General features: G+C 39.1%; 3 protein-coding genes and 1 long non-coding RNA gene across 5 annotated transcripts in view; 2 read left to right on the top strand and 2 right to left on the bottom strand.

Moving 5' to 3' along the window:
- The window catches only part of pacrg (PARK2 co-regulated), a 227923-nt gene that overhangs the window by 3495 nt on the left and 196672 nt on the right, over positions 1-27756 (top strand). For both annotated transcript variants that reach the window (XM_086094262.1, XM_086094263.1), the window contains exon 3: positions 16197-16373. In XM_086094262.1, coding sequence (XP_085950388.1) covers positions 16239-16373 — 135 coding nt within the window. In that variant the 5' untranslated portion in view covers positions 16197-16238. The remainder of the gene's footprint in view (positions 1-16196; positions 16374-27756) is intronic.
- On the top strand, positions 3058-6450 carry ptafr (platelet-activating factor receptor). Its single transcript, XM_086094261.1, has 3 exons — positions 3058-3221; positions 3497-3542; positions 4774-6450. The coding sequence occupies exons 2-3, from the start codon at positions 3528-3530 to the stop codon at positions 5929-5931; spliced, it is 1173 nt and encodes a 390-aa protein (XP_085950387.1). The 5' UTR covers positions 3058-3221; positions 3497-3527; the 3' UTR covers positions 5932-6450.
- On the bottom strand, positions 7521-11518 carry LOC147162784 (uncharacterized). Its single transcript, XM_086094265.1, has 6 exons — positions 11443-11518; positions 11320-11361; positions 10008-10292; positions 8408-8533; positions 8289-8316; positions 7521-8075 (listed from the first exon to the last, which is right to left on the bottom strand). The coding sequence occupies exons 1-6, from the start codon at positions 11486-11488 to the stop codon at positions 7949-7951; spliced, it is 654 nt and encodes a 217-aa protein (XP_085950391.1). The 5' UTR covers positions 11489-11518; the 3' UTR covers positions 7521-7948.
- Positions 25457-26659, bottom strand: LOC147162783 (uncharacterized). Its single transcript, XR_015097171.1, has 3 exons — positions 26607-26659; positions 26274-26404; positions 25457-25630 (listed from the first exon to the last, which is right to left on the bottom strand). It is a non-coding gene; the product is annotated as an uncharacterized LOC147162783 (long non-coding RNA).

Here is a 27756-nt window from a genome sequence, read left to right as displayed (position 1 = left end):
AAAAAAATGGATGAGCTCGGAGTTACAAAATTTAAATAGCAATTTTGTTTTTTGTCCATTTTTAAATATGCTTCATCGGGGATGTTTTAAAGGTTTAAAATTTGGTAGGCTACATTACTAGCATAGTTTGCGGTACTAGTAGTTACTAGGCAGAATTCACTGACCTAATAATTATGATGTGCTCTGCATTCTCATGATGCTGTTTCGTTCGGAAGAGCCTTCTGACCCATAGAACAGGGAAAAGTGGCTGAAATTTTTAGAGAGACACTGGAAAAATACTCCAGAAAAATATTATGAAGAAATTTGAGAACATTTGATAGATATTCATTTCACAGTTGACTTGCTACTCTGTATTAGCTATAAAATACCTATTATAAAGACAACCATAACATGAGTTTTTTTCACCACAATGCCATATGTTGGTGAAGGTGGGAAACTTCAAACATTTGAAAAGTTTCCAGTCCTCCATGCACAAAAATAATATGTAATCTATGTATTGGAAAAACTATAAGCAAGGCAACTTTATTGCATTTCATTCACAATGTAACTTAATGTACTGCATGATTAAAAGTACAACATATAAAAGCAAGTGCTAACGATATTTAAAAACAGTACAGAAATAAGACAGCTTACTAAAGTTACTAAAATAACGTACAATGCAAGAAAAAGATTTAAATAAAAATTTGAATAAGAAAAAAAAAGAGTTTTGCTTTTTTTTTTTTAAACCTGGATTTAAAAACATTAACTGACTTTTGTTGCCAGCATATTCCATTTGTGTGCAGCACAAGAGCTAAATACTGCTTCGCCAGTTTTGCTTTGAACTCTGGCCTTTACTATTTGACCCAAGTCTGCTGACCTACTGGGTTTATCACCTCACAAGCCAGAGTGATAATTGTGATTCACTCAAGGGTGTTCTTCACATTATGAATCTGGAACTTCACTCGGCAGATCCGTTTGGCGAAAGGAGGGACTTGCTGTACAATACTTCGTGCTGATTGGACGATGTGATATCTTGTGCGCGTTTGTTTTGACCAATCACGGCAATGGATGAAAATGTCGTCTTAGGGGGGGAAAAAAGCACGAACATCTTTACCAGATAAAAATGCACGAAGCGCCTCTCGCTATTCAACAAGGAAACGGTGGGTAATTCTGCGAGAACAGAATTAATTGCAAAAACTTTGATTTATTATTTACAAAAAAAATCCCCTTGTCAAGTCTCATCTTATTTAGAAGTACAGATGTCCTTGCATATAGAGCTCACCCTCCCATGCTCTACTATTTCTCACTGTAGGGGGACATTCCTCAAAACTCAGCCTCTGGCATGCAGTAAATTTCCCTGAGAGATCTTACACTGGAGCGCTGTTCCAGGTGATACGTATGGTATGTTCGGCGCCAATACCACAGCTTCATCAGAGCACCCATCTCTGTCACCCATATCACTAGAGACGGAGTCGCGAAGGAGCATAAAAGATCGGTGTTAACAGAATATGGAGACTTCCTGTCTCTTAGAGGAATGCCTGACTTGTGACTACACAGCTCTTTTAAGGCAAAAAAAAAGAAGAAGAAGAAAAAAAGCAAGCTCTCCCATAAAAAAAAAAAGCTGTTAAGGTCCTGGCAGCTATTCTTTTGCCGTCTCTGCACACCTGGGATCATAGTTAAACTACATGGGAGAAAACAGCGCAGGGTTGCAGCCCATCATGATTTGCCCAAATTTAATCTGATTACATTTTTAAACTCTAAAAGATGAGAATGGCTCTAATAGCATGCTGGCAAGCATTTAAGCAAGGACCAGTTGGAATAAATGTAACTCATTTGTATAGTTTTTCAACCAATGAGCGTTTTGTGTCAAAGGGGGTCAGAAATGTGATGGTTAACCTTAAAACCATGAGACTAGTCAGAAGGAAGTTGTGTGAGGATTGGAATGGGATTGGCAACGGTGCATGTCTTGTAGTCATAGAGGGTATGGCCACCATAAAGACTTGTTTTCCTGGTTTGATTGCCAAGCAAATTGCCCCAATAAAGTTTTACATTATGGTTTCCGAGAAGAGAAGGATCTGTCGAGAAACATGCTCAAGCATCACTGCGAGGATACTTTTGGTAGGCCTGGTCTGACCTCTAGTGGTTATAAAGCAACATTTTCAATCATCTCATATTGGATGAGTTCCACAAAGATCTACTGGCATTAGTGCTGTTATGCCTAAGAGAATTATTATGTGAAATTGAGAGTTCAAAAATAATACACGTATTTAATCATGTAAATTGGATGTTCATTTGGGACACATTTGGTTCAATATCAACGTTGTTTTCAATAAAAATGACATGAACTAAGCATGAGTTTAGTACTAGCTTTTAAAAGTGTCTATAAAAAAAATGAGAGACAGACGAAAATAAAATAAGTATAAAGTACATGAAAACCAAGCTAATCACATGACACCAAATGGCGAAAGTGTGCAATACAAACTTTAATTTTCCCCCAAAGTTCTCAAAAACAATAAGAAACAGATCTTGTTTTCAGTAGAGTTTAGAAAATCTCACTGGTTATGCTTCAAGAGTCATTTGAATGTTCTAAACTGTTATACAAGTGCAACATGTTACCGTGTGTATGCAAAGTAAAACTTTAATTGCTTCTCTTCAAAGTACAATTTTGTAGTACACATGTAAAAATGTACTATGCTTCTTTGATCATTTTCATTCTAGTCATAATTTTTTTTGTTTTTTTACTGTGCTGTTCAGCAGTTAGTGTTTTCTTGATTAAAAAAACATTTGTAATTTTGTAATTGTATTAAGTCAGAAGTCTTTGCTTTCATCACACCTTTCCCTCTGCCATCGGAGGTACTGTATGTATTAGTTTTACTATATGTATTTTTAATAGTTTTGGTTTCTGCAGAGAAGTCACATTTAAATTTTGGTTCTTAAGCGGAATGTTCAGGAAAACTGATATTCAGGGATATGGGAATCAGTAAAGTAGGCCTACAACTGCAGGGAAATAGCACACAATGATCTAATCAAAAGCCATATTTCAATATGAGTAAGAGTAAAACTCCCAGATTTCTCCAGCATGGTGGTGTCTTCCTATTGGCTGATTCCGCCGTTGCACCATGTGTGATTTCCCAAGAAGACGTTTGCACCTCCTTCTTTATGACACTTGATGCCTGCCTTCACTTTGACTCCCAGCGACACTTCCAGACACGCAGATAACACTCAGAGAAGACGACAGCACGGTAATTCAGCACCGTAGATGATTTTACATATTATTTCCTGTGTTTTAAATTTCTATTATTTTTCAAGAAATAATCTTCATAGATGCTCAGGATGTAGTTTTGGATGAGAGTGGTATGACTAAATTTTGACATTTAACATCTAACATCTGGTTTTTATTTGTGCCTTTATTGTTTTCTTTTTCACATATTGAAGTAGGATGTTAGCGCCTTGACTCAATGATCTGTATTAAGACAACATTAACTTCCGCTTAACACGTTCTAACTTTCATTCGCAGTTGAAATACAAGTGTGCACAACGGCCGCCAAATGCAAGGAACCATGGTAATACTTCCTATTTACTGTGTTGCTTCACTTCTTCTTATGTCTCATCTAAAGTTTGTTCTTAGGTGCGCTATTCACATAACAAGAGACCCATATCATTCATTAGTGTAGCTCACTGACCACATTTGAGTATTTACATCTCATTGGTTTTAGAGGGTGAGGTTAAATTTTAATTAAAATGTTCAGAACTGTAAATGTAATTTCATTAATGACCCTGATGAAAATAGTATTTATGTTGTATTGAAGTTTCCTTTTATTCTCTTGAACAAACTTGTATTTCAATTGGTTGCCAATTGAATCAGTGAACATTTCAAAATATATCAACGTGCATGTTTTCAGAATTGTGCATTTTGTAGTTTTTAGTCCATCAATGAAGGAACACTTTAAAAATGGTTGGGCCAAAATGGACCAACCCAATTTTTTGAGTTATTAAACTAATTAAATTAATAAAATAAAATTAAAAGAATAATACTTTTTTTTATTTAAATAATCCACAAAGCAACCTTTTTTTGTTTTTATTTTATGGGTTATTTATTTGATCCAATTTTTGGGGTTAATTGAATATCCCAACTGAATTTGGTCAAAAATGAACTGACCCAATTTTCTTTGTTATTTAATCCAACATGTTGGGTCAAATTAAATAATAATCCACAAAGCAACCCAGTTTGTTATTTTTTTTGTGTGGGTTATTTATTTGACCCAACCTTTGGGGTAAATTGAATAACACAATTGAATTGGGTGAAAAAGTTGCCGACCCAACTTTTTGAATTATTTACCCCTAAAAGTTGAGTAAAATTAAATTAACAACCGACAGAGCAACCCAATTTTGGGTTATTTTATGGGTTATTCATTTGACCCAACTTTTTGGGTTAATTGAATAACACCAAAAATTTAGTTTGTCCCCTTTTGACCCAATTTGGGTTATTTTTAACCCAACTGTTTTTATAGTGAATGTTCCTACTCAAAGGAAATCCCATCCAATTCTCATAACGCTCAAATGGTGTACCAAGTTTCCTGTGTATTTTTATATAGGAGATCTTTCAATTGCCACAGTCAGTTTAATTCATCTTCAAGTATTTTTTGCCTTTTCATTTGTTCTTATGGGCCGCTACAAATTTAGTGATGGATTTCCACCATTCATCATAATCAAGAAATGATCTGTTTCTTTAGACTTCCTTCACAATTTGTTCCATCTCTGTTATTACAATGGTTTGTGTCATGTCTCCCGCAGACAGAAATGTGGCTTGCCACGACAGAAAACCCAGCAGATGTCACAAGTCTGCCACTTAATGACTCAAACTTCCTGGACTCGCCTTTTCGTTATCACCTTTTTCCCACGGCCTATAGCATCATCTTCATCGTAGGCCTCTTTGCCAACATCTACGTGCTGTTTGTGCTGCGCTGCCTTCGACAAGCCAAGGCCATGGGGGAAATACGCATCTACATGACCAACCTGACCATCACGGATCTCCTCTTCGTGTGCGCCCTCCCCTTCTGGATTGGCTATTACAGCCGCCAAGGCACGTGGATCTACAAAGACTTCCTGTGCCGTCTGACCGGCTCGTTGTTCTTTATCAACACCTACGGCTCCATCCTGTTCCTCGCCGCCATCAGCGTCAACCGGTACTGGGCGGTCACCCGGCCTCTCGACGCGGCCTCGTCAGACCACAGGCGCCGCGGAATCGCCGTTAGCGTCGTCATCTGGTTGACGACCATCTCCATGGCTATTCCGTTTCTCGCCAATCCGGGCACCAACCAGGATGGGGAGGTCATCCGTTGCTTCGAGGGCTACCAGAACGGGGATGACTCAGCCAAAAGAGTCGTGGCTGCCACGCATTTCGCAATCATCGGGATGTTTTTTGTGGTTTTTGCGCTCGTGGTGGTGTGTAACCTCCTTATCGCCCGAGCTTTGTTCTCCCAAACTGCTCCTCTGTCCGAGTTGAAGTCCGGAACGGCTTTATCCAGGAAGTCCAACATCTCAACCAGGAGGCCCACAGGGGTGAAACGCAGGGCTGTGCAGATGCTTATGGCGGTGGTCGGCGTATTCATCCTGTGCTTCCTGCCTCATCACATAGTCCAAGGCTTCTGGACACTGGCAGTACTGCAGATCCAAAAGGGATGGGGCCACGTTGACTGGGATCACAAGACCGTGCAGGTTCTCAACGACGCACATCAGGTCACGTTGTTGCTCATGGGCCTCAACTGCGTTCTGGATCCGGTGGTGTACTGCTTTGCCACCAGGAAGTTTCGACGGTTCATCATGGCGCATCTCAAGAAGCTGGCGAAGGGCGAGGGATGCTCCCACACCGTGACCTCACAGATATCGTTGGACAGCCGGCACCAGAGTCAAAGACTTCCTGATGAGCTCCACCAACCCGAGCTCCATTGACTTAAACACACCCAAACGATGGTGTACTAAACTATTGGGTCACATCAGGAAAGTCATGTTTTGTCTATCCCATCCGTGCAGCCATTTTCTAGACCGCTTATCCTATAGCCGACCGCTATTCTGGCTGACTTTGGGTTGCCAGTTAAGCACATATCAAAGAGACAACCTTTTACATTCACATTCACATGGTCACTAAGTGGGAACTGAACTTACTGTGCTTGCACAGAACCCAGGCGAATGTACCACTACATGAATGACTCTTGTGCATTGTGTTAGTAAAAAGGGAAAAAAAAAATCACATAATGGATGTATGTGTGTAATTGCATGACTTCTGGCGGGTACCAGAGCCTTCCATGGGGAATCACCTAACTTAATCCACCTCTTTGAGGGGAAGTCAACCTTAACGTTTCTTTACAATAATATGTTATATGTGATGTCTAAACATGGCATTCTGATTACCGTAATATTACATTTGTGGAATATGAGTTATGCAGCAAAATCCAGCCGTTTTTATCCAGCTCAGGGGGCGGCCATTTTGCCACATGCTGTCGGCTGAAGATGACATCACAGTTGCTCGGGGCTCAGGCAATGACCAATCACAGCTCACCTGTTTTCTGAAGCTGATCTGTGATTGGTGGTTACCTGAGTCCTGAGTAACTGTGATGTCATTTTCACTCGAAGGCAAGTGGCAAAAATGGCCGCCTTCTGATATTGATTAAAAACTGTTGAATTTTGCTGCTTAACTCATATTTCTATAACGCAATATTAACCAGAATGCCGCATTTAGACTAGTAGGGCTGCATAGAACATATTATTGTCAAGAATTCTTTTTTGGGGGGGGGTTGACTTCCCCTTTAATGCCACCGCGACCAAATAAAGTATCAGTAATATAAAGCGCAATTACTAGACCAAAGCTTTATATAACATCACACAGCTGAGCCACATACATTATCTGGAGCAGTTCAGAATCAATCTTCAGTTAATAAAAACATACAAGTAAAACATTTAAATAAGGTACCTCATATTCACCAAAAATGTGGATTATTGCATTTATTAAATGATGCGTGTGATCGCTACTGATGTGTTTTTCTCGTCTAAATTGGCTGTAGCATGTTTTTGCTCTGACCAGCCAATCAGAGGGTTAAATAATGTTGAATGACGCCATCGTGGCCTCGCAGGCGCTGTGGCCTTGTGAGAACAAATTTGAAATCTGTTTGTTTAAGAAACAGTCCAATTGCTAATATAGATGAAGTTACATCAGATAGCACTCCTGATTCTGAAGGCGTTTGAGACTTTCGGATGACATGGCAGCAAATAGAGGCTGAACTCAGATTGGGCTAACAAAATCCACATGAACTGGAGGCAGGGCTATCAAAGGAAGAGATTAGACTGCTGGGAATAAATTAATGCAATACAGTCGAACAAAGTTAAGATTTCTGCAGAGAAAAGCCCTGCTGGTCCTGACAACCAATCTATGTTATTATTTTTTTTATATGTGCAGACTGAATTGCGCCAGTCCAGCTTCCTGTGTGAAGTACGCAGAAAAGAAGAAGTTTTGCAAGCAGAAGTTTGTCAGATAATTTGCAAAGTCAGTTTCTTTATCTGATGAGAATCCACCAAAGCAACTGACGAAAGACAGTTTTGCCCTTTAGAACAGTAGTCTTTTAATTTTGTAATTTTTGATATGACGTACATAAAAACCCCCAGCATTACCCACCAGTCAAATATGAGGGCATAGAAGTAACATTGTTACGTTTTCTCTTGTCTGATATTGTGACATTTTCACCACTCTGTGATTATTCACAATGACAAAAACAATAGTGAGTTCTCTCTATTAGAAGACTTTCAGCACATTATTTCAAAAGTGCTTGTGGTGTGTTTTTAGTGATGTATAGTGACGAGCTTGCCAGCATTAAGCGCAACATGTGGATTACAGTTTGTCAACAAGTAGTTTTCAACAAGTGATGGTCTGAGTTAGACTTCGCATTCAGTTGCTCGAACTGCCTGATCAGAATGTTCACGGAAGAACCGAGTACGTGCTGTCCGCCGCCACGTTTTGGGGATCCAGATCTGTGTAGGTTAAGTTGGCGCTCGAGTAGTTCATGTACACGTGTCCGTCATTCTCAGCCTGGGGAAGACCTCCCCTGTCATGCAAAAAAAAAAACTGATATATTTTTGAATGTAAAACAAAAACATACATATCACTCCCATCTGATTCAACTTGAATAGGAAAATAATGTAAAATACATGTGATTAAATAAATAAATATTGTGTGTACAGTACACATGTATACAGTATGTAAATGCATACTGTACATACATTAATATAAATAATAAAATGTAACTTTTGCTTCTTACTTTGGTTCCTTTGCAGCCCTCGGAAAACCTTGTAAAATGATTAAAACAAAACAACAGTTATGAGTATATTTGTCTCAAAAAAAATAATAAAAAAACATCTCTGTTGCGCAATGTTGTACCGTTAGCTCCCGTGTTGGCAGGGGTCGCCTTGTCTCTAAATCTTTGCCAGCCCAGCCAAAACATGACGGCGATATTCATCATCAAGGCCAGAAAAGAGAGAGCCAAAGCAGTTATTCCTACGTTGTCTTTAAAAAAAACAACAACAAAAAAACAAAAAACAAAAAGGAAGGTCAGATGTGTGTCAGTGTACATGTTGGTTATTGAGATCATGGCCAAGGTCGTGTAGAAAAAGCATCACCACAAGCGCTGATAAGGGTTTTGCAACATGGAAATCAAGTACAGGCATTAGACACACTCTTTCCACACCAAATGTATCAGATGCAGGCAAATGTGAAAGAAGGTGTTGGTACTAAAAAAAAAAAACATCTGAAGCATCTCCAATTCAGTTTTGATTTGTTTCGTTAGATCATCTGAAATGTGACTTGACCAGACTATCATTTTATAATAATAAAATCATAACAATACGAGAATAGACGTCAGAATTACATTAGATAAAAGTTATCTCAAAAGAATGTTAAGAGAATGAAGTCATGGTGTTATGAAAAACAAAGTAAATGTAATCTTAAGAAGAACGAGAGTAATGTTAAGGGGATAATGTCATAATAGTATGAACAAAGTTGTAGTCTTTACAGAAATAAAGTCGTAATGCTAAGAGACTGTAGTTGTATTCCTAGGAAAAAAATATTAATAAAAAAAGAGAGATTAAATTGAATTTGAATTGTTAGAACAATATGTGTTATGAGGAAAAAAAAGGTTACGATAAAGTAATTTTATGAAAGAAATCATTAAAGTAAAATAAATAAAGATAGACACTGGATAAAGACTACTGTAATTTTTTGAAAAAAAAGATTGTGAAGATGAATTTATAATATAAGAACAAAGAAACAAATTGGATTAGAATGAGGTCGCAAATGCAAGAATAAAGTTGTATAACTAGAAAAAAGGTACAAAAATAGAACCGGATCTTATGAGAAAAAAGTTGATAGGGAACGTATTATCATATGAGAAGATTGTCTATATTATGATAATGCATAGAAAAGAGTAAACTCATTACAATAAAGTAATCTTATGATAAAAAATAAAAAATATTCCAAGAAAAAATGCTAATGTGAAAAGGAAGTCATAAATTTACATTGGAAGAAAAATCTATTAAATTGTGAGACAAAAATAATAATGTTACAAAAAAAAGTAACACTATGAAAAAAAGACAAAAGGATTAGAAGAACGTTTTTTCAAGTCATAGAAGTCATAATGTAAATAAATACACAATAAATAAGAAAATCTTAGTATAAGAAAAAGTTGTAGGAATAGTCAGATTTTATTAGAAAAAAATTGCAATTCTAAGCTCTAATCTTGCAGCAATAAAAAATCAAAGGAAAGGTGAAAATATTATGAAAATGAAGTCGTATGCTCACCTAAACACAAACCAAAGAGACTAAATTACCGGTAATCTTATGAGGCAAAAGTCATCACTCGGGGTGTTCTAATCAGAGTTATATGTGGCCGATTACAACACCGATCATCCTTGAGTGAGCTCGTACGATACCGATTCCGATCACCAATCGCATGGAGTCAGCATTTACTGATTGGATCACCAACCTGTTGCGTGAAAGGAGATGATTAAGACTGTGTGGTTGGGACTGACACTCTCAATTAGACTGCTTTGAGCAAGGCAGCGGTACATCCCGCTCTGCTGTGGCTCGCTCAGGGTGAGATTGTCGCCCTCGGCCACTCGCTCCCACGTCTCTTTCTCCTGCCGTTGCCGTTGCCAGTACCAGTTGTCGTAGGCTGTCAGGTTAGGTGCGCTGCAGTGCAGGCTGACCTTCTGACCCGCTGCCACTGGATAATCCGGGGTGGCAGTCAGCTGCAGAGCAGGGAGGGCGCCTAGTGATGAGAAGAAAAGGAGGAAGATGAAATACACCTGCAGTTTTCTTTTGAAATGAATTTTTCTTCTTTTTTTTTTCTTCTTTGAAGCATCTTGCTCCTGTCGGTGCCACTGTTTATGCCTCTAGGGATTTATTGTTGAACTTTTCTATTTGGAATTTAGTACTTACCACTTGAGCAAAGTGCTAGGCTACATACAGAAAAACAAGCACACGACAGCACATGAAAAATAAAAAAAAGAAGAAACCAGTTATGATAATTAAATTATAATATAGTACACTCTCCCCCATACCTAACCCCCCCCCCAAAAAAGAAAACTAAATCCCAAAAAGTTATGATAATTACATTTTAATATAGTAATCCCCTACAAATGCAGGTTTCCAGTTCGCTGTCTTGCTATTTCGCAATCCCACCCCAGCCCCAATTTTTAGTGTAATTCCACTGTTGACTACTAGATGGAGGCACACTTTTTAGTTTGAAAATGAAACAGGAAGTACTGTATTTTAGCACAGCCTAGTTTGTGTTAAACATTACTAATTGTCATCCTCTGTAATCCTGCTTTTTACACCTACAGATCACAATGGCCCTAGGTTAATTTGATAACGTACATCTTTGGGCATGATTATTGATGTACTGTAAATTGTGAGATGATCAGTTAGCTTGGATAAATTGGAAAAACAACATTTGTTTACTGTAAACGCAGAGGGATCGGTAAATCATTTAAATAGGGTTTTTCCTATTTTGCGGATTTTACTTACTGCTTACTTATAGTCCTTATTATGGCATCATGTGCTTTTATTGAATGGAAAGGTTCCCCCTCTTTATTTACACAAGGATCACGAAAGTTAGCAAACCTTTGTTTTTGACTTAAGCGACACGCTTCCTCCATATTTGGTAGAACTAGGGGCAGATTAATATTTAAAAAAAATAATAATATTTTTTTATGTTGGTATGAGCAGACAGCTCCGTTCACAGTTTAGTCAAACTTCTCATGAAAGAGTCACACGAGAGTCACAATGCGGTTTACCAATCCCAGACACGTGTCGATTGCTTGAAGGCAGGGCGACAGCTGTTAAAAAAATGGGAACGTTAACTTGTACAGTTGAAGATCATTTGCATATTGTCCGATGATGTTTAATGTCCCTATTACCTGCATTGAAGATGTAGAATAAGATGAGGCTGTGTGCGAAGGCCATGCTCTAGAGAATGTCAGTCAGAAATGAGTCAAATCTCAGGTGAGGATGGAGGAAGTGAGACAGGCAAAGGGACGAGAGGGGAAGTGTTGAGTTCCCTTACAAATGTTCCGTCATCAAACAAATCGGGTACAAAAAGTGGTGAATGAAAAAAATGCGATGGGAAATATGTAGTATGTAAATTGTATGTTCAATGTAAAAATCTTGCCCTTCTAGTTGTGGTGATGTGACCTCACGTAGACTAGCAAAAAAGAAAATAAATAAATAAATATATATATTATTTTTTTTTTTAATTGGACAAAAATTTAAGAAAATGTGAATCCACAGTTGCCGAATTGTGACGATCTTTGAATTCACTTAGAAAACAAGCTGTTTTAACTGATTAAATGCAAATGTTTTGTAATTAAAAGTAAAATAACGGGATGAAAAAATTGTTTAATCCACTAACATTATGCACTATTATAAGGGCCACACTTTGAGAATCACTGTTGAACTCATTCACTCCCAGCCATTTTCACTGACGCAATCCACTTCGCTCCTGGCTATTTTACTGGATTTTGACTGATTTTGCAAGGCCCACAGATTATTGTGTTCTATTGCTATAAAAACATGGAACCAAAAGAAAGATTAGAGTCTCTTCTTTCATCAGGAAAAGAAGTATATTTCTATCTGTTTCCATTTTATAGCAATTAGCATTAGAATATAACAATATACAATATAACTATTCACAAATCTGGTTTAAACTGTGCGGAAAAATAGCTTGTCTGCAACATGGCCCTGGTTGGTCTCTTATACTCCGCTGCCACCTGCTGGACCTTTTTTGGTAATAACTACCTTCAAGCATTCTCTTCAGTTCAAAGCCTTTTTGTATGCTTTAGCATAAAAAAACATAAAAAACCGTTTTTGGGACACTGGTAATATTTAAAATAGAACATATTTACAGTTTTTTGTAGCAAATTAGTTAATATTCATTCATTCATTTTCCATACCACTTATCGTCTTTAGATCTTGAAAACTTGCATTAGGAAAAAAAACTTGTTCAGTGGCCCAAGTGCACTGACAGTCAAGCTGTTTGAACCTTTTGAACCGTTTCCGTCAGATCGTTGTTCCGTCAATTGCATCACATGCAGTCAGATGCTGGGGGGGCAGTGAAGAGTAGACTTCAGCCAACTTTTAATAGTCAACACTGACGGGTGAAGTCTTATCATCGCCACACTCGACACGCTTGCCGTACCAAACGTTTGTGGTCACCTTCAGGCTGCGATGACACGCTCAGATTATTGACCGGCTGGAAGCTCTCACCTGAGGCCAAGTTGAGAAGTTTGGTTCAGTGGATACTCCATGTGGAGGAAGAAAACGGTTCTCAAACTGAACTTACATTTTCAGGGAAAGTAGTGTTTCAAAGTAGAGTTTAAGGTTTCATAGTAAGATTTCAAAATAGCTTTAGGGTTTCAAAGTAGGACAGGGTTTAAGTTATCAGTTTTGGTAGTTTTTACCCCTTGTTGGATCAAAATCTTGACCTGATGTGCTGGGTTAAATTCTCAACCCAATTGTGTGTAAATAACCCAACATTGGCTCACTCACACCTGAGTTAAGTTTTTTGTGTGCCAAATTTTGGTTATTTTTGACCAAGTGTGTGCTGTAATGGTTTGACTGGATTTACGCTCCATATAGGCGCAGACAAAAGCGTAAAGTGCATAAATGATGTCATCACAATTCGGAAATGTAACTTTTAGACAAAACACGAAAACAAAGAAATTGTTTTCTCTCAGCCCCAGATCAAGCCCCCCTTTAACTCCAGGGGAGAAAAAAATAATCTTGGAGCGTTCCTATCTGAATGAATGGACAAAAATTCAGAGAGACACACAAGCTGTTTTAACTGTAAAGTGCGTGAAGAAACACCAGACCTGTATTTCCTTCCATTTTCACTTCCTGTATTTTGTCATTACGCCCATATGGCCCAGTTATTACGCTTGTTCGTACAACAACCAAATACTCACTCAATAAGCGGCAGTGACTTCCTCCTAATGAACTTGTTTAAGACCGACGGGGACAGCTGAACATATCACAGCGTGAAGTTAAGATAAATAGTCACGCACTTGTCATATGTGTGTGCAACGTGTACATGTGGAGAGTCATTATTCATCATCATTATTTCATGACTCATTATACGTTCGTTCATTATTCCGCCTGTCCCAGATGTGCCACAGTCATGCCTGTTGAGTCTCACATCACCACTAAAGCGTGTGTGTGTGTGTACGTGTGAACAAATTGTGTATTTTATTGTATGCCTTTCATGTGCTAATGATGCTTATTATCTGCAGGGTGCAGCATCTGCCCCCTAGTTATAACATGTGGGGTGTACTGTTGTTGGATAATACCAAAAGTGTTTTACACACAGACAACATCTTTATATATATATATATATATATACAAGGTATAAATAATAATAATAATAATAATAAATGTAATTAATCCAATAATCCACATAAAAGCACTAGAGATATATAAAAAAAAAATCCTTTTACAAAAATGCTTGTCAGTGAGTTGATATACTTTTAGCCACCAGAGGGGGCTCACGACCTTTCTTTGAGCTGCTTGGCTTGCTGGAAGGGGAGCTCAACTTTTCATAAAGTCTGTTATGTTGTTGCTGGACTCATTAGAACGCATTTGGGGGGGGGGGGGGGGGAATAAAACCCAAAATATTTGTCAAAAAACCCCGCTGATTTACATTCAGTATGTGTTTTCCACCAAAAACGAAGCACCAATTATTTTAAAATTTAAACTCCGTGAATATGAGAATCTGAACCATAATGAGTACTGATCAAACTTGTAGTAAAAAAAAAAGAAGCAAAAAGCGTATTCTTAAAATGTAAAAATGAATTTCTACTTTCAATAATACATTACCGAAAGTACATATTTTGATAACATAATATTCTCCTCTGCACACAAAATATTTGACCTCTTCCATAATGCTCTTACAGAGAAGAACATTACATGTTGCATTCTTATTTAACGCTAGCTAGCGGTAATGTTTATGCTATCAAAACAATGTGTTGCCATAGCTTTGCGGTTGTGAACTGACTAACAAAAAATTGCTAAATGATAGCAACTGAAAACATACATACACCTTATCGCTGTGTTGTTGTTGTTTTTTCAGATTAGGCAGAATTTATTTGAATGAATTGTGTTTTTGACTAGTGTATAAGACAACACATTACTGCAGCTACAAATCACTCTTGCATCCAACAGCTTAAAAAAAAAAGAAAAAAGGTTGACCTTACTTTTGTTTATTTGTAGTTATTTATATATTGTTGTCATCTGTGTAATTTGGAAAAACAGTCTATTATTAAAAAGGAGTAAAAAGTACATATCGGTTCATCAGAAAAATGAACAGTCAAGTACAGCGACCTGAGAAGTTTACTTAAGCACAGTAACTAAATATTTGGACTTCTGTACTTCCTACCACCATTGATAATAATGTGACAATTTTGTTCTTTAACCTTACCCGACAAGTATTGTGGAGTACACACTTGGCTTGACTTGATCACTGTACACCCCCCAACCCACTCCATGTTGTGAGCATCAGGTCTACTGGGGACTGCAGTCACTTCTCTGTTGAAGAGGCGACATTATTATGTTGTTCAGTGGTAACGCATGAGGAAGGATGACATCCAGTCGCATTTCCTTTTCTTAAATTGCCGCGATGATGAGTAGCGGCTACTGTTCAGCTTCTCCATGGGGATGTCACGGTCGTATGGGTAGCTGTCAGTGTGGGTCTCGAGGCGTGCGGTGAACTAGTTTGCGCGGCAGCATAAGGATACGTACAGAGTGATGGGGCACAAGAAGGCACACTCGATTACTGTCGTACATAGTGTTTTTCATTTGATTGTTTGACGTAATTATGACTTTACTACTGCATTATTATAGGTTAGTTGTAGTCACAAGATGGCACCAAAGCTAGCAGCTAGCTAATAGGAATGTAGCGTAAGCGGAGCTAGCTAACAAGCTAGCCAATAACTTGTCTTGACAGTTGCGCTTCCAGTGATTTGTTTTTGTGCAAAATTAAATAATCTGTAAACTATTTTAATAGCGTTGTTGGAAAATGAGGTTGAAATTATATTTAAATATTTTGGGTTCATAATTCATGGGGGGAGGGGGGGGCGTCATCAATTATTGATTGTATCAATTAATTTAGCTATTCGTGGCAGGGCTCAATCCTTGTCAACCGCAAACAGTGATTGTTTATTTCACTGGTACACCCCAAAAAAATCTGGGTTGATTTTGAACAGATTTATCCACATGGTTGTGAGGGTTGCATTTGGACGGACTGAAGCTGGTCGCCATTTCTGAAAATAGTTTTAAGAGTATAATATACTTGAATAAGAATCCAAAAATGTGTATTAAACAAGGCCTACCCTCAAATAAACACCTCTGCTCTCCATCTGCAGTTGAGAAAATAAACATCCCAAGACACATTTTGTGTATGGTGTTTGTGTATTAAAATTATGTTATTAATGTGACGGGTTAAAGCCTATTTTTAAATGTTTGCGTTTCCAGACTTCAAAATTTGTCGTGTATCCTAAAAAGACAACAAAAAAAAAAAACACTTTCAGCTCAAAGCGGCATTTTAAACTAACAACTGTTTCCCCTCCATTTCCCCTCCATGTCCCTGCGTTCACCCCGTGTGGCGCTTCCCAAATAATAACAGCGCAGAAACGAGTGGCGGCGTGACACGGGATATTGCAACAGCATGGAACAACAACAACAACAAAAGGACGGACAGCACTCGCGTCCAGATGGGGCGCTTCCTGTGCCAGGCAGGAAATGGCACAATGCTCTTGTGTCACATTTCATGGCGGCACATGTCATCCCCTTCGCAAAGATGGTAAGCTGTAAATTGGTTTTCAGTCTTCTCTGCATGCTCCACAATTGTGTTGTTGTCAGAAAAGCATTAACATTTCACGAGAGCTTTTTTTTCCCTGCCTTATTTTGGTGTGTCGTTGGAATACGGGCGACTTGACAGGTTTTTGGGGTGCTGACAGATACAATTACTAAACAAAGTACAAGCTTTTACATACAAAGATGTTCATCCCTCCATTGAGATGTATCGTTCCAACATACTTCTTTGACACCAATTGTGTGTTTGTTCTACAACCGTGCTTGTACTGAAAACACTCGTACCTTAAATAATCTTTTCCCATTGAAATGAATGCAAACTCCATTATAACCTTTAACACTAATCCATCAATAATATGTGTAACATTTTTAAATAAGCAAACTAGTACACTATATTATTATTATTTTTTTTTACTGTACTACAGTATATAAAACATACAGTATTGGCATAATCAAAATAATGTAAATTCCACATTTTAGCCTCTTGGGGGCAGTATAATACAGACAGTATAAACATGAGCTGTCTTAGCTCTTCACTAAGCCAATGTTCTATTAGTCATTCTTCACAGAGGATAAAGAATATATACCCGTTAGTGTTTTATTATCTGTTTAAGACTAAACAGATCACCGCTTCTCTCGAAACAATGTGAACGGTATGTACTTAATGAATTGACCAGTGTTAGTGTGTATGTACGCACTGAAGTCACGATGATACTTGTGCGGCCTGCTTCGTCCCACGACTCCACCGTGCAGATGCTGCCTTTAGCCTTGTGTCGAACAGATGTCGCAGGGAAGATGATACCGTCCCAGCGCTGAGCGGGGGACAAATTACCAAACATGTTCACGCACGCACACACACGATGCAAATATAACCTTCAGATTACAGATGGCCCCTATCAGAGGCTGCCGGCTGGATTTGCAAAGAGGTAAATACTGCGGGGGTAATCCAACATGGGAGCCAGAGGGCCGCGGAACAGGCACCAGATGGTACTCGTGTATATCGATGTGCGTGCACTCGTGTCGGAAAAAAATGTTAAGCGCGATCTGACATTGGGATTATGTTTCATGTGTCACAGATGAATTTGCAGACCATCAATGGATAATAATCCTTGACTCCCCACGTTTTGTTTTCACCCTCTACGTCCGCAACGTTTTAGAACAAACCCTCGCCCTGAAACGTGTTATTAGTTAATGCAGTGTTTCCCAAATTTTAATGAATCTAATTTGAAAAATCTCACATGCAGCACGTCACCAAAAGAAAATATAAAGTATAAATGCCAAAATGATGTGGATCTCGTCTAATTTTGCACACAAATCTAGGCCAGTTTAGTTTAGAACACAAAGCTATTATTCTTGTTGTATAAATGGCAAAATATGTATTTACAGGTTAATTATAACCTCTGCCATATAGTGATTTTTTATTTTTATTTCTCTGCCCTTCACTATACAGTATAGTGGAGCCTCGATTTAAAGTGGAAGTAACCCCCCCCCCCCATTTTTTTTTTATTGACAATAATATGTTCTATGCAGCCCCACTAGTCTAAACAGTATTCTAGTTAAAATATTGCATTAGTGCCATATGAGTTAAGCAGCAAAATCCAGCTGTTTTTATCAATATTAGAAGGCGGCCATTTTGCCACTTGCTGTCAAGTGAAAATGACATCACAGTTGCTCAAGTCTCAGGTAACAACCAATCACAGCTCAGCTTCAGAAATCAGGTGCACTCTGATTGGTCGTTGCCTGAGTCCTGAGCAACTGTGATGTCATCTTCAGTCGACAGCAAGTGGCAAAATGGCCGCCCCCTGAGCTGGATAAAAACGGCTGGATTTTGCGGCATAACTCATATTCCACAAATGTAATATTTATCAGAAGGTCATGTTTAGACTAGTGAGGTCACATATAAAACCTTATTGTCAAAAATGGTTAAGGTTGATTTCGCCTTTAGTTGACTAATTGGGCAAAGGGTGGGAAAAAATTAGACCAAAATACAATACAAAATTACTGTACATAAAAAAAAAAAGCTTGAACGTTAAACACAAAGCTATCATTGTGTTGCATGAATGGCAACACATGGATATATATGTTAATTGGACCGTCTGCCATCTAGTGGAAGCGCATATGCAATAATTTTGCCTGTCTCTAAATGTCACTGGCATAATGTAGATACAGTATACATATATTTTGAAGTAAATAAATATTTACTTTTATCATATTTATAGTGAAAATGAAATGAAAAATGTGAAATTTTCCCACCTGATGATCTCTCCTGGCATACTGATGTTCCGCTGCACAGTAGTTTGGAATAACTGAGTTAATCGAGTTGCACGCTTGGCGCAACCTTGGGCGCCACACGAGCCAGCGGCGTGCCGACTAAGCGAACGCTTGCGTTCGCACATGACTTTCAACCTCAATTTCCCCTGTGGCGAAATATCAGACAGACAGGGAGGATGAGGAGGGAGGCGGGAGGTGGGAGGCGGGAGGCGGGAGGCGGGAGGCAAACTGCAAAACAAAGGCAAAGAGACAGGAGTGTTGACAAAGCAACCGAGGCCTGCGTTAATTCCGCGACTCCGAGAGGTCGCCGGGCCCTTTGGAGCTGGCACGCCACGATACCGTCCCGTGTTGTATCTGCTCGCGCTCATTACGCTTCCTCTCCCCCTGCTCCTGTCGCTCACACCTTCCTTGTCCTTGCCGTAATTTCATCTCCTCGTACGTCATTAGCAAGCGGGCGCCTAATGAATTTTCTTATCTCCGTGAATTCAGTGGCTGTGATAACGCTCATTGTTTGCAATTCTTCTATTCTTCACATTGAAATACAAGACGAGAAGGGAAACAGACAGAGACGAGTGGAATCTTTAATTTACACTATTTACAAACATTTTGGGGTTTTCAGTTTTGGGTTAAACCCCAAGGTGAAACACACTATAACATTTACATGTTATTTTGAGCTTCCCTCATCTTACTATATTGCTCAAGGTTATAAAAGTTAACAAAAAAATAACAAAACACCCTTTAAATTAGAGCGTAGGACAAGTAATCGGTTCTGCAGGCAAACTGTAGGTATCCAATGTGTTTCTAAAGGATTGAAGGCAACACACTGTAACACATCTACCCTCCCGACATTTAAGTGTTAATGACAACATCAGTGAGCCCAGAGCGACTTTCTCTTTAAAGTAGTTAGTGACTTGGTGATCCGTGATGCCCTTCTACCACCAACGTTAAGTCCCACTAGTAGCGCACGCTCCATTCCAAGTGTCACCTCGCTAAATGCAGCCCCCCCCCCCCCCCAACACATACAAACACACAGAGCTCACTGTAAGTGCTAAATACATTCTTCTAACACCTTTCCCGATAACAGAATGCAAGTGGGGTGTGATGTGAGGCGAGAGGGTGAGGAAAAGCGAAACATTGAATGGAGAGTTACGACGGCATATTAGAGCCACTTATAAATATATCTATTTTTGGAAAATATCACAAATTTACTTGCAAAATTTAAATATTTGCACAATAATAGAGTGGCAAATTTGCGAGAAAAAAACTAAAACATTACGAGAAAATTTAAAATTTTCCGACATAATGTGGGAAATTTGCGAGAAAAAAACTCACAACTTTATGAGAAAAACGCGAATATTTGCAACCTTATAAAGTGGAAAATTTGCGAGAAAAAAACTCACAAATTCATGAGAAAAACTCGAATATTTGCGGCATTATAAATTGGGAAATTTGTGAGAAAAAAACTTAAATATTTGTGACATTATAAATTGCCAAATTTGCGAGTTGCGATTTGAAAAGTTTATAAGTGGCCCTAGTGTAAATGTGGAATTCAAACAAGGCCTCACATTTGCAATGCGACGTAGCACCATTGTTGCTTGGGGATTCTCGAATTTAGGCTTTCTCCAACCCTGCTTTGTGTTGTCTCCCGTACATGTGGATATCTAGCGTCGCAATCAATCTGAATTAATCTTTTGGGCCCAAGGCTTCATCCATTTCATTACTTTTATGTAAACAAAGATGAGAGGAAACTCTCCGTGTGCTGCGTTTACTGGATGGATTAAATTAAATTGAGGTGAAGAAATCCGCAGCAAAGTGCCCGTTGCATAGCTTTAATATGCTCTTTTTCTATTAGACGTATGCGGGCGCGTGAGATTGGCCAATTTAATGTTGCCTCACTAATGAGAAAACACTGCAGGCCTTCAGAACGCGTTGACTGTAGAGGAACCTCAATCCAATCAAGCTGGGTGGAGATCCCCAGAAGTCCGTCCAGTCGTATTTTTAAGAGCGTGGCCGACCCACTTACCCAAAACGAGCAGATTTTCACTGATAGTGAGTGGGACTGGCTTGGTTGTCTATTGTTAGCATGTCTCTGTTGTGCACTGTGTTGTCTTGTTCTGTACTGTTAACTCAGATATCCACTGTGTACAAGAGTCCACACAAGCCTCATTACACTGGCCTTGCCGTCCAACTATACCCGGCCAGAACCCTTCCCACCGTGATGCTGGCCAAGCGTTCACATATCCTAAGTAGGAACACGATTGCGTCTCGTCCTCGCGCATATGGCCTTGTGTGTTTTTTTTTCTGGAAGCAGCTAGTCGGAGAACAGACGAGGGCTAAATGTACAGAAGACAAAAAAAAAGCCAAATGAAAGCGAGGCAGAAGAAAGACGACAAAAAGGGAAAGGAAGAGCAGAGTGGCGGAAAAGAAATGAGTAATGGAGGGAGGTGGGGAGAAAGGGGTTGAGCGGGTGTGAAATGAGAGAAGAGAGTTTAATTTGTTTTTTCGGCAGTGTCGCGCCGTCACAGAAATGTGTTTACCAGCCCCTGCTTGGCCATTAGTGACACTCTGGTGCCCCTGCAGGAGAAACCAAATAGGTTCATAACTGCCTCATGTATCCTCCAAATGTTCCCATAGCTCTCCGTCTGTTGGACTGTGTCACTCCGTATGGCTCCGTGCCGCCCTTCATCCAATCCTCTTCCGTCTGCTTTTGACTTTTTTGTTTTCTTCTTGCACGGGGTCTGTCCTTTCCTTCCGCGTAGTCCTTTTCCACTGTCAGACAGACTGCTGAACCAATCAATGGAAGTAGAGACTTAAGGAAAGGTATAGAGTGGAATCTCCTGCATATTTGTGGTCGGTTATTGCCAATCTGGAACCTATTCTCAGTTGTTGTTGTTTTTGTTCTCAGGCTAAAGCCACAGAAACAGATGATTAACATAAAAATAACATTTTTGCTTTGCGCCATCTGCTGACATCTTGGTGCAAAGCCACTAGAGTGGCGTTTACATCCAAATGTTTCTAAATTTTTTAAAGGAATTTAGTGAAAATGCGCAAAACGGACATGCCACGTATACACCATAGGGATGTGATCCACCAGTAATTTAAAAGAAGAAGAAGAACAGGAAGCAACTGTGCCGTGCGATGACGTCGTATGAGTTTGCTTTTGTAATTCTTGATAAACCGTAGCGTTTCTTTGCTGTTTTCCATCAAAAATTGCAATAATATTCGCTTCTTTTTCAATTCCAAGAAGATTTCTTTTTCGTTGTCCCCCCCCCAAAGATACCTTAGTTTATCATCCGCCATTGCTTTGTGACTACAAACGTACGTGTAACGTAATATGTACGTGCGACGTGTATCCAGTCTTGACAGCGTTTATTTGCAAAACCTGTTCCATAGCCAAAATTAGCATTTTCCTTTTTTCGATACGCTTCAAAAGCGTAAAAACTTTTTTGCAAATTTTGGGCCCCGTTTCAAATTTCTAGCGTTTCCATTCAGTTTAATTTTGGCATTTCTTAAAAAATTTGAATAAAAATGGGTGGATGCAAACCCGATACATATTGAACTGATGGGAAGAGCTTCATTTAGTCTCGTCAATTTTGCAAGCATCTTGTGGCATCAAAATGCTATTACAAACCTTTTCGGGTGAATGTCACTTATTGACCACACGGCTCGATCCCTATACCCCACAGGTAGCTACGCCAAAAGTGCAAATGATAATCTGTTCTAAATTGCCCGACCTGGATAAAGGTTGAATAAAATGGAAAAAACATTGCATGGATAAAATGTATGGAAAATACTGCACAGCACTTAAAGTATAATAATATAGTCTGTGTACTGTCAACCTCCGCATCCAAAGGCAATTACAAACCTTTAATGTCAAAACATTGCAGCAAACAATGTAACAAAAACGAAATTGAAACTCTACCATGCAAAGCGGAAGCCATATATCAACATGCAAAGTAAAAAAAAAAAAAGTACTGTGGTCTGACGAGTCCACCTTTCAAATTATTTTTGTAAATGCCGTGTCATCTAAACCAAATCAAAAGGATAATATGGATTGTTATCAGCACAAACTTCGTGAGAGTTCTCACATTCGTGGACCTCCATTTTGTTGCTTGCTTCCTTTTTCACCATGCTGACTCCCCGCATTGCTCAGTAGAACAAAGGCACGTTACTTTCTTATTGTTTTGAATTACGGCGGGAAAGACCCATCCGTTAACTGACACAAGCTTTCACCATGGTAGCACCTCAGCAGTTTTTGTCTTTCAACCTGGCTGCGTTTATCTCCTTGGCCTGCAAAATGGCTCGCACAACAATCCGTCTTGCTGTTTTGGACTGTACCCTAAGGCGAGCTGCAGGAGCCACACTGTCACTTACACATGCTCAAACAGAAGCTTTAACTCACTGCTTTGTCTTGTTGAGGCAGCGGCTGGGCATAGGACAAAATGGCTTCTGCTAATCGTGGGATTTTTTTTTTGTTTTAATGAAATGGAAGAACCTTTCTCTGAATGAACTGTCTTTATGTCAGAGTTGTATTGAACAGAATATGGATGTAGCCCAACTTCAAATCATCAAACGTCATATTGTACTTTTCGAGAGCAATTTAGCAAACTTTATTTTGCCTCAACTGCTACAAAATAAGATTACTCATCCGAAGCATCAAATCCAGGTCCAGAAAGTAAAAAAAAAAAAAGTTGAGAGCTATGCTTGGGGTAACGACTAAGGTTTTTCTAACCAAGCCTCATGCTGTATTATGTTGTAGTACAAGTATTTATTACTCCTTTGAAAAGCTCGACCATTTACAAACAAAGTGGTGGCTACACTGAAATCCTAAAATAAATACATTGGAATTAGAGAATGCTCCCATAGTAGAGAGGCAGGCTCTTTCCTGAGTCATCATTCACTTTCACATTGTTGACCTGAAGCTGTTGACTTTAGGGCAGACCGATAGGAAATCAAGAAGAGACAAATCAGAGTGAGATATAGTGGAACCAAAAGAGAAAACAATTGTGTGGCTGTCAATCAACATCTGGATGAGTTGGTGTGAGCTGCATTTTGTGTGTGTGTGTGTGTCCTGGGAGGATTTAAGCAGTGAAAGCCGCTGGAGGTAATCTTGCGGCCCTGGCCTGATAACAGCTTTCCACCTGGAGCCTCTCACCCAATGTACCGACCGCCATCAATCCAGAATGTTTCCTTTGCTAGAAATGGGTTGAGGATGGTAGGGTGAGATTTTTTTTATTTTAGAGATAATTTATTCAATAATATAGTGTTATTGCATCTCACTATATTCACTGGATATGCAAAATGCACTAAACTCCATTAATAATTAATTTACCGGCAGCAAAATACTAAATAGGTTAAATAAAAAGATGGGAATTAATAGACTGCAGCGTGTGAGGAATTCAGCTTTGGTAGCCCAGGTGGCAGCGAAACACAATTTTGCCACCTGCTTCAATAATCCCTGCGAATAATCTATTTTTGTGCAGCTGCGACTCATTCATCAATGGGCTCAAGGCGGACTGCAGAAATCATTTTTGGAATGATTTGGCAAACTCATTGCAAATGTTCATCGGGATGCATGTCATCAAACGGCATATCTTGTGACGCTCCGGACTTAATGGGCCTTCACTTCTCACACGTCTGACAGATAATCAATGAGCCACTCAGCTGGCCCGATACGGCGACCTCTGTGCACGGGAGAGCCTCAGTCCTGTGCTGCCAGGGTAAACACGATGGATTCCCATCTGGACTTTTTGACAGAATTGTCACACATCTCCTGTCGCCACCCATTGTGCTCTCTCTTATCTTGCGCCGTGTAGTCCTACTTGCACAACTAATACCCAGATTAGTACACTGGCAGCAAAAAATAAATAAAATATATATATTTGAAAAGTTCAGTGGTTCGCAGCGAGTCAAGTCAACAAGATGAACCAAAGAAAAAAATACTAGAGAAGAAAATTGTGGCAGGGACATGAACTAAACATAAAACAAGGAGAATTACATAGCCATTAGTATGCTATCTTAATGCTAATGCTAGCACATAATGGGAAAGATAATGATTGAATACACTGAATATATCCATTGTTTCTCAATACCGCTTATTAAAACACATAACACATTAAGCAACATATACTTGAACTCAAAAATGTGAAGCAACACTCAAGACGATATAACAGCACTTCTTATCCTCTACACATATAAAATTCCATAAACAGTAAATCTGTTTTACACTGCCCCCGTGTGGCCAAGGTGAGCACAGCAGAAGGGACAGCGAAATGGCTTTTTAATTACTACTACTACTAATGATAAAAACAAATACACAAAAACCGTTGACATATCATTTGAAGTACATGAGGAGTTAGTTAGCAGTCAGCGACCAGTCCGGGTGGTATCCCTCTTCTCACGCCAAAAAAGTAATCAAACATGAAATAAAGTCAGTAATAAACATTGACATTTCACCAAATAAACTCAACCAAACTGATTGGTCACCGCACATTCAATATGGAAAAAAAAAACATAATCATCATGGGTCGGATTGAAATGCAGTGGAATAGATTAAAGCAGAACACAGATGACAAGATTATCGAGGGCTAACAGCAAACACAATCAGTCAGATTTAATAACAAAGTAAAAGAAAAAAAAAGAGAAGCGGCATGGAATCCATTATTTTGGTACTCCTCACAACTTTTGAGGCCAAAAACACACAGTGACGCCAAACTCACAATTTTCACGATACTGTTTGCATCTAACCTGATTATAACATCCACCCCCCCCCCCCCCCCCACCCTCAACTGCTTTGCTGTGGCATCACCTGAGTGTCAAGGTGAATGGCGAGCTGTCGTTGTCCTCTAGGGGGCGCTGTGTATCCAGACACGCAGCATCACCTCACTGAGGCGGCTCAGACCTCACATCCACTGCACTCCGCTTGACCCATTTCAGCGCAGTCACAATGTTTTTGTTGCCTCCTTTGACTTCATGCTGAGAGGCAACACATGGCATCCATATTTGATCAATGCTAAAGTCCATAGATTTGAATGATATTCTGAACATTTGCCCTTTTACACTTGCTGTGGTAATAGTTTTTATATTACTGTAAGACTCTGTAAAAGACAGAGGGTTTTCTTTTTACTTTTTTTTTTGTGGGGAATGTCTAGGGTTTATGATGGAGTTCTGTTTCTATGGCAACAACGTACCCTGCATTTGTAAGTCTTTGTAGGCCTACTTTGTCACTAACATTCTTTCTTTCTTTTTCTTTTTTCTTTTTTTTTAATGAAGTGAGCAGGGCTCGAAGCCACGCCCCTCCACTTTGGCAGTGGCAGATTTTTAATTTATTTTTACCAGTAAACTGAAGTTCTACTTTTTTCTTTTATAAAACTAAAATATTTTTTTAACATATAACAATAATAACACACAAAATCCACCTTTCTTTTATTCCTACACCCCTCGCAATCAATCCGCTGTCTACCTGCCGCGGTAACACGGTGCACCCCACCTCAAATTTTCCACACATTCAGAACTGGATATTTTCACTAATTTATATATATATATTTTTAAAACAAAACAAAAAAAAGACACTTAGACGTGAAAAAAATGGACATGAGCAAAAAAGGACTTTGCTCACCCTGGCTTTAGACAACATATGTGCCAAGGCCTTGCTAGTCGAAGGGTTAGCTTATCCAAGCAGCAAAACATTCCTAGACAAACTCCACGAAGTCCAGGTGTCCAATGAAGTTGTCTTTTTATATTGTGAAACTGCAACAAGAAACATACAATATAATTAACATTTGCGCTACATACACATGAATGGTCAGAAGACAACAAACATAATTAGCATATGCTAACAATTAGCAATCGCGCTAAGCGCTTAGCATTTTAAGTTGACAAACATCTACAATTCGGCACACATCTAAGCGCTGCATGCTTAGCATGCATAGTTGTTCCATAAATCACTTACAGACGATGCTTGATCAAGAAAGAACTGCAGACCAATTACTTCCTTACTTTCTGACTTCTTCTTCTACTCCTATTTCTACACACGCAAATAACATTAACCACTAGGTGGTGCACTGACACAATTTACAAACTATAAGCGGTCAACATAACAATATGGTTTTCTTTTTATTATTATTATTATTATTTTAAACTATTTTTTAACTATATATTTTTCAGCAAAAGTACAATTAGTAACCCATTTGAATGGATTCGGGGTTCAGTGGTTAAATAATATGCAAACGCACATTTGGTGTACAAGCCCAGACTGAAGCTAGTCTCTAGCTCAACTGCTAGCTTAATAAAAATAAGCGCTACATGGAAATTATTTGGATGGATGTTTGGAATCATTTCTATCTTCTGGCTCTCTTAAAGAATCCCAACCGCCTCACAACTGGTCATTTTCTACTCAAATGGAGAACATAAAATGCTTTCGGACTCCCCGCAGAGAACAACAGATGAAGCTTTTCTGTTTTCTTCACGGCTTCCATCTTCTCTTTAGCTCTAATCATACTTTTCAAGCCCAACAATGGACGACAAGGCCTGGCTCATCATCCCCTTGTGTCTTTTTCCCAGCATGCTCACCGGCGAAGATTACCCTCCCTAGATGAGACGCTTCCTCAATGGTGGTCTTTTGTTCACCATCGCCCTACTTGTTCTCCTGCGCCATAAAAGCACTGTGGCGTGGCGATATTATTTACCGCCGGAATCTAATTGGAATCGGCTGGAATGTGCGGCGACCAATGGGGGGAGGCCGTTTTACCGCTCAGCGAGCATCAAACGTGCAGGATGAGACTCATCAACGCACTGTGGTGAGCCGAGTTTGTTTGCGAGTCGTTTGTAACATGATGTCATCGCAAGGAATTTCACACACTGCCGGAGCGTTTAATGCGGCTTGGGTACGAGTGGTTGGGAAGTAACCAAGGACAAATACTTTGTTGCTGTACTTGAGTAGATTTTTTTTCCACATATCTTTACATAACTTGAGTACTGTATCTATTTTTCGTACAACTTCTCAATTTTTCTGTACTTTCTACTCTTTACTCTGTCATAAACCTTTTTTCAAACGCAGATGATGACAGCGTAAAAAAGACCGGTATTAAAAATTGGGGATT

Source organism: Leptonotus elevatus, chromosome 14 (genome assembly GCF_054856555.1).
Source record: "Leptonotus elevatus isolate MCC_2025b chromosome 14, RoL_Lele_1.0, whole genome shotgun sequence".
NCBI lineage: Eukaryota > Metazoa > Chordata > Actinopteri > Syngnathiformes > Syngnathidae > Leptonotus > Leptonotus elevatus.
This window is presented reverse-complemented; position numbering and strand designations above follow the sequence as displayed.

What these genes read in the sequence shown, in the direction of transcription:
- LOC147162784 (XM_086094265.1), bottom strand. Translation starts at nt 11,488, where the DNA reads ATGGCCTTCGCACACAGCCTCATCTTATTCTACATCTTCAATGCAG. An exon ending in ATTCTACATCTTCAATGCAG is followed by an intron (nt 11,362 to 11,442) that starts GTAATAGGGACA and finishes TTTTTTTAACAG; the next exon opens with CTGTCGCCCTGCCTTCAAGC. An exon ending in CATCTCCTTTCACGCAACAG is followed by an intron (nt 8,534 to 10,007) that starts GTTGGTGATCCA and finishes TTTTTTTTAAAG; the next exon opens with ACAACGTAGGAATAACTGCT.